Consider the following 7,726-nt stretch of genomic DNA (forward strand, 5'->3'; position numbering starts at 1 on the left):
GGACATGGTTTAGTGGTGGACTTGGCAGTGTTAGGTTAACGGTTGGACTCGAATGATCTTAAGGTCCTTTCCAACCTAAACAATTCTATGATTCTAAGGTATCTGAGACATGCTCTGAGACTGGGAGGTAGGACACAAGACAAATGGGAAACCTACGCCTTTCTGGATGGGCAGTTGGAAGCAGAGCAGGATATCCTTGTGCATCTCAAATGATGCTAGACACTTGTGTCTAAGTAATTAAGTTAGTCTCCTAGTGGCTGGTCAGTTGAGTGGTTCCCTAGGCTATATGAGTTCCCTGAGTGCTATATGAATTTAGACACCGCTTCTGTAATTTTCTAAAAATTCTTGCTGTTGCTACCACTAGTGTGGCTTCACTGACAATTAGATATAGAAAGCTAACGTGCAGAAGGCACTGGTATTCTCACAACCGTGCCACTTGATTTTCCCATGGTGAAAGATAAATGGGGTAACCACCAAGTGGAGGGGAGATTGCCTTAAGGTGAAGGACAATAGGGGCAGGAAACCTGTAAGACAGATCCTGATACACTGAAAGAGACTTGGACACATTGTTGGCCTGCAACAGCAAGGGACTGAACTTAATGTGAGAGATAATGTGAGCGATAGTTTTGTCATATGTTCTTAAGGATATGGTTGGAAAACAGGCAAACACTGGGACATAATCCATAGCTCACTTTAAAACTGCACTCCCTTGGGCAGATTAAAGACATTTTAGGGCCTTTTCTACTACTCAAACTGTGTCCTTGCATTAATATGTGAATAACTTTAAACAAGTAGCTTTCATTTTCATGGTTTTGAATACTGGTATATTTTCTACCACGAGTGTCTCCTTGGGATTGTTCCAGTATCTTTGAGATCTGAACTACATTTTATTTTACTTGATTCACCCCAGAGAGAAATGGCAGTGGTTTTTGTTAAGAACTGTGTGCCGTTAGCAACAGAGGCTGGCCTTTGTAATATTTACCACTAGATAGACAAGGGAGCGGCACTCAATTCAGATTTTTTCTGGTTGAATGACAGGTATGCATGCCTGATGACAATCCAGCTACACTTCAGCCAGAATTGGATTAACCAATAGCTATCATGCAAGACTTAATGAAATACCAGAAGCAGGTGTTAGACTGTAGTGTCCCAGTATCCCTTCGTTTCGCTTGCTGGTGCAATGCATAGCATGGTAAGGCAGTTACACTGGGATTACTGTCTGCAACACTAACCAGAATTGGGTTTTGTTCTGCTTTCCTGTCCTTATCTGCTTGCTTTTTTCTCTTGTCATAAATGTAAGCTGACACAAAAATCCTGTTTTTTCTTCTTGCATGTATATTACTCAGCACAAAGGATTATTCATATATACTGGAAGTTCCAAGTATCTGCAGAAGGCAAATAAGAAATAATAAGGATTTCTGTCCTTTCCATTTAGAATACCTTTTCCTTAAATATACCTGCTGGGATAAATACTGTCTCGGAGAAGACATTTGACCATTTGTTCATATATCAAATAATTGCAACTATATGCTTCAAATAACTTTTTTTTTCCCTCCCTGCTAGGGAATATTTTTGAAACATAAACTGTCAGTTCATGCAGTGTGTTGAATTCTTATACATTACAACAGCATGAATAAAGTTGGCTGAAGGGATTTTAAGTCCACATACCTCTTCTCCAAGCTTCAGAAAGTAAGTTAGAGGAGTAGGTTTTTGAAAGCAGTTTAACACTGTTCCCGTTGTTTCTGTGTTGCAGGCAGAAGCTGTATTTGCATGCTACAAAAGCCATAGCTCTATTCAAAGATGAATGTGTCAGCAAGTATGATACATTTTTGGACAAGGCTGAGGACTGGACAAGGCAAGCTATTGATTTCTTTAATATTTGGTAATGTTCACTGCACCACTTTTATAAAGGGAAGCTCTTAAAAGAAAACTTTTTTCTTTTAGGAAAATGCTTCACACAAGGAAGCAGTTACTGGCTCTCACCAACCAGTGTTTTGATATTGAAGAAGAGATATCCAAATACCAGGATTATATAAGTGAGGTAGAACGCTTCAAAATTATGTAAAGTGTTTGCATAGATAAAAGACTATTCCACATTGTTTAATGTCAATAGTGAATCTTACATTAATGCAGTCGTATTAAAATATAGGGCTGCATGGATGTAGTATTTGGTCCATAGTAGCTTCGTTGCTGATGTCGGAGTGGCGTAGAGAGTGGTGTGATTTTTTGAATCCTGACTTGATTTTGGAGTTTGGTGGGGTTTTTCTTGTTTTGGTGGGATTTGGGTTTTTGGGGGGTTTTTTTGTAGTGTTAGCATTCCCTCCAAAAAATCTGTGCAAATGGATGTGGGTTCATTGAGAAGTGTTCTGTGTAACTGTTAATCATAATGGTATCTGAGCACCCAGAGGATTATCTTAATACTCTTCTGAAGCATAAAAACACGACTTCCATATTCAAGATTAGGGGATACATGCTTAAGGATATATGCTAAACCAATGCTGCTGGTGACATGAAAGAAAATGTTTTGTTAAAATGTGGACGGGTGACTCTGCAGGATGCAAACTTATCAGGATTACCTCAAAATGGAGAGAATAAGAGCATTTTCATGCAGTAAAATTCTTATTCTTTGTAAAGGAAATATAAATGAAAGAAAAGCACCTGATAGGTGTACAAGCAATTAAGGAATGGTGGAAAGCAGCATTTTACTTGTTATTTGTTTGTATTTTAGTAGCACTACTGAAGTCAGTTATTGATTAGGATCCTGTTGCCTTAGGATATCTACAAACATAACAAATAGATAATTCTTCCTTTTGAGAGTTTATTATCGAAGTATAAGACAGCTAAGAAGATGGAACAAATCAGGGAACTATAGGTTGTGTCAATACAAAACTTGCCATGATGATCTCAACTTGGGGAATATCAGCCGCCATACTACTGAAATAATTTTATGAGGCATCATAGCAATGAAGAATTTAAAGAAGGATTTTAAGGTGGACATCAAGATACATACGACAACTTACATTGTAACTTACGTTTCCTTTTTATCTATTGCAGTTACAAGATGCTCTGCCGCAGAAAATGTTTGCAGCTTCCAGTGGGATGAAACATACAATGAATACAGTCTATCCAAGCTCAAACACGTTAGTGGAAATGACTCTTGGGTGAGAATTTCTTAATTGGATTGAATTAATATTCTATACCTGTTATACAGGTGAATTAAAAAAAAAAAAATACGGTTGACTTAGTGATTGCTGTATTAAGACCAAGAATTTTGTATTGCAGAAAAAACTTTATATTGCTAAAGCGGTGTTACAGATGTGGAAGCTTTTAGTAAATAACCAACCTGTTTTCTGTCCCTTATTTTGTAGGTAATGGCAAGTTGCTGAAAGCTTTGTGGCGGTGATCATAGCATAAAACTGTCCCTATAAAATTTTTAATCTTTCTTTCACTTCTTGTTACTACAGTATGAAGAAACTAAAGGAGGAAATGGAAGGGGTTGTTAAAGAGCTGGCTGAGAACAATCACATTTTGGAAAGGCAAGCAATTGTTTTCCCTTTTTGGGCTGATACTAGGAACAGGCTTAATTTGGTACATTTTGTAGATCCAGAACTTAAACTAAGGGATGATTCTATAATCTCTTTAACTGTAAATATATTTTTGAACTGTTGATCTGAGGTGTAGCAAAAAAAGAATGTATTCAAAACCTTGAAACATTACTGTAAAATCATTCTGACACAGCAATCACAGCATTTTTGTTTCATATTACTTATGTTTAGCTAATAAAAATATCTGTTGCACAGACAGATTAATTCTGAATTTAAACACAATACTTTTGCAGCAAACCAGTGGTGTCTTTTGACTCCTCACTTTTAGACATAATTTTTAACAAGTGTGGATTTATACCAATCTGAATGAATGATTTTTCAGTTTTCAGATTGCTTAAATAAAGTGAAAAGAAAGAGGCCAACATATTTCTTACAATCCTGAGAGGGTACTGTCACTATCACATACAGACTGACTTTGCTTTTTTTCTTATGATGATGATAAAATATATAAAAATAATGATCTCCTGAAAGCTTCAGGGTAAATTGCTGGTAGAGCTGAGCTGAGCTTAGCTTCAAGCTGAATTGGTTTTGTTTTGTTACCCACCCCCAGTTCCATACTTGGAGCACAGTATCCTTCCTTCTATCTTCTTTTCACATACAAAAGTTAGATACAAATGCATGTGTTGGCATGTGGCGAGGGAAAAGAAAAACCCATAAATGAATTATCATGAATTAAGGATTGATTCTATAGTCAATCGCCTAAGAATACACTGTATTTTCATTTTAGATTTGGTGCTTTGACTATGGATGGTGGCCTACGGAACGTGGACTGTATCTAGCTTTCAAAGAACCTGAAGAGGACTTGTAAATTTTTTCGAAGGGAAAAAAATACTGTTGGGACATTTAAAGGCAGATAATAAATCTGTATCCAGGGGTTTTTTCCCTCTACAACTGTAGTATTAAAAAAATGTAAATATGTATAATATGTAAATATAAAAGAAATATATATCTTTTTTTGGTCAAGGTTGGAATAGAATTACTCCTGGCAGGGAATTTAGCCCCTTGGAGGATCTCTGACGAAGCCCTAAAGGCAAAAGTGTTGTTGATGAAATTGACATTTGTTTGCTTTGAATATTGTCCCTTTTTCAGAATGCAATTTAGTCTTTATTGCAAGAGGACTTGCAGAACTCTAAACATTATGAATAGTCTTTAAAGGGTGTTTTGGATTTCCTTTAACCGCCACTATTATTTTGGAGTCTAGCTGAATGACTCTGATCATCACAGAACGTGACGACTGTTTTAAATGAGATCTTTTTAAACAAGTGTGAATAGGGACTAAAGTGCAGATAGGACAGAGTGGAAATGCATTTCTCTTTCCTTCACATCCGAACTGTTAGTTCACTTCCACTTGAGACAACAAATTCATGATTTTTTTTTAAGTTCCTCTCCATACTTGGTGCCATGTTGTCTGTAATCATTTGACTGCTCTGTATATGGAAGTTTTGTACTCCAGGTTGTCAAGTCTGAATGTAAAAATTCCTTTTTTGGAGTACAGCATTTTCAGAATTTCCCTGAAATCTTCTTGTTCACCACAAGAGAAGCGGGTTCTTAAAATAGCTTTTTCAGAATCCTGTTTGCAGGCATAATTTTTAAAAAAGGTTAAAAATCGATATTAGGAGAATTTGTGGGCAGTCAGTAGACTAGATAGCGTCATGCCTCAGTGGTAAGTGAATATTGGAAAAATAAGTTACCGGTCTAGATCTTGAAAAGGGACCACACCCGCTGCTGACTTATGAGTGAGATATCAAACTTAGGTGGAAAATTTAGTAAGACTATATATTTATTTTCCAGTATCAGTAGTTACTTCTTTCAGTACTACATGATTGGGTTGCAGAGATGCAGAATGAAACAGTCTGCTCCAAAATATGTAGGAGAGGAGAAAGAGAAGAGGAAAACCAACAAACAAAACCTCAGAAAACATCGCTCACTTTGTTTGGATACTACAGCTGTACTTACTTGTTTCAGATGAAGAGCACGCAAATATTGCAGGACTCATTCTTTCCTTGTGGAAACCTGGCCATGGATGTTCAGTGGTGTCCAACAGCACTTCTAATTGCTATATTACATCTGTAAGAAGAGCTAGACCGACTATATTTAGAATTTTCCATAATTAATGGTGAAACATTTAGGTATAAGTTAAACAGCAGTAACCTGTGATAGCATCTGATAGTTTTGTGATGCTTATTCCCTGCTTATCTGTCCAGGTCAGGATACAAAACATTTCCCTTTTTTTTTTTTTAATATTTGAATAGAAACTTATGAAATTGGTAACTGATTCTTTCACTGATAAAAGGAAATTCACTGCCTTGATGTCTGAGACCTGCTTCCCAGTGTTCTTGGTGAGAATCAAATATTAAAAGGGAATTCAGATATTTTACACCCACGTGAGCAGCTTTTTTCTTTGCAAGCTTTGTCCCCCCAAAAATCTAGCTATGCAAAAGGAGTGCAACAGTTTGTTACGTGTTTTTCCTTGGTTAGCTGTGGCATTCTTAACTCTTTGTTTTAAAATACCGGAATCATGTCTAACTGGAATGTTTTAAGGCCTGCTTGTACATTTGTTCATTCACGTCCGCAGTCTCACTGAGTGTCAGTAAAACACATGCGTAAGTGTTAGAAGAACTGGGCTCTCAAACTGTGCATAAATTGTATTTTTTTCCAATATTATGTCTGTAACGCTTTGTTGTTTCAAAAGTTCTTAATTTTGAAAAAATCAAGTGTTAGTTGGAATATATAATTTTCAACTTCTTTATACTGAAGCAGTCTGAAAAAGAAAGTTAATTATAGTAACAATATAGTCTGTATATTGAAGTATGTGCGGCATTCTTTTACATGGTTGAAAATGTTTTGTTACATTTTATGTTCATTTTAAACATTGCTGGTTTTAGTGTTGCTAAATACATCAGTAATCTTAATCTTGTTAAAATTTCTTTTTCTAAAGCAATTTTAACTAAGCAGCAGCTAAGGAGCTTGAAGTAATCAGGGCATAATCTACTGATTACGTTCTTATGAAGCAAATATATTTTTCAAGTCAAAGCGTAGTGTATAGTACCATCACTTTTTGGCTCAAACTAAGTGTCCTGATACTATCAGTCATGCTACTGATTTGCCAAAAGAAGTAATAGAAAGTAATATATGGTTCTTCCTCCTGAAGCTGGTTTACTGTTTTGGGGGGTTTAGCTTAATATATTAGTTATCTGTTACTTGAACAAACCTGTCTTCATATGAATTGTGAAAATGCATGAGTGAATGACTTAATGGCATAAATACATCATCAAGCACTCACTGTACAGTGTGTACTTACTTCTGTGTCTTTCCATAGTTTCACTTTCTGTTAATTGCAGTATTACCTTAAAATTTTTATTTCCTTGCAAGTACAATAGAAAGCCTGAAATCTGAGGTAGCAAATTGCAGATTAGCTTGCATTAGCCAGCTGTCCAGAAAACGTGTCCTGTACAACGGAGTCACCAGCATAGGCTACATGGTAGAGCCACTAACCCTTTTTATTTATTTTTTAACCACTCCACTGACGTGTGTTCTGAACAGTGTTAGTTCTCTGTAGCGGTGGCAAAATTCCTAGTCTCTGCTCGGTGTGAAACGGTCCACTGGTGGAGCTCAATCAGTACTAATTTAGTTAATCACTGTAGAAGTGGTAATCATAGAATAATTTTGGATATAATACGATGGCAAGGACTAAAGGCTAAATGGAAAAGTTTACTTTTTGGGTTTTTTAAGCGTGAAGCCTAGAAGAGGGGAGATGTGGAATAAACTGTTTGGGTAAAATTAAACACAGAACTACTCCTAAGGTAGTTGCATAGCCTGCTGTTACTGTGAAATCCCTTCCAGGGAGGGCACGGTAATTGGTTTGGCTAGCCACATTTGGTTAGCTGAACCAGTGATGGCTTCTAGCTAGGGAACTGAAAACCAGTGGGTTTTCCTCTGCACCCTGGTCTGTGCAGAGGAAAAGTTGGTTTACCTGTGACCAGCCCAATGACGAGCACTTTTAAACCAGCGTATAAAAATTAAAGAAGATACTGGCCACCTGAAGATAAGTTAGGGGAGGAAAAAAAGAATGGCTAGGGTCTGGAAAACTCATCTGAGGGGGACTGGGAAAAAATGGGAGT

At 36.8% G+C, this 7,726-nt stretch overlaps 1 protein-coding gene across 1 annotated transcript in view; it reads left to right on the top strand.

Moving 5' to 3' along the window:
- Positions 1-6,882, top strand: part of TBK1 (TANK binding kinase 1) — a 26,593-nt gene extending 19,711 nt beyond the window's left edge. Inside the window, exons 16-20 of the mRNA XM_009281106.2 lie at positions 1,754-1,855; positions 1,945-2,041; positions 3,055-3,161; positions 3,465-3,536; positions 4,333-6,882. Coding sequence (XP_009279381.1) covers positions 1,754-1,855; positions 1,945-2,041; positions 3,055-3,161; positions 3,465-3,536; positions 4,333-4,384 — 430 coding nt within the window. The 3' untranslated portion in view covers positions 4,385-6,882. The remainder of the gene's footprint in view (positions 1-1,753; positions 1,856-1,944; positions 2,042-3,054; positions 3,162-3,464; positions 3,537-4,332) is intronic.
- The last annotated feature ends 844 nt before the right edge of the window (positions 6,883-7,726 follow it).

Source organism: Aptenodytes forsteri, unplaced genomic scaffold (assembly GCF_000699145.1).
Source record: "Aptenodytes forsteri isolate BGI_AS27 unplaced genomic scaffold, ASM69914v1 Scaffold4, whole genome shotgun sequence".
NCBI lineage: Eukaryota > Metazoa > Chordata > Aves > Sphenisciformes > Spheniscidae > Aptenodytes > Aptenodytes forsteri.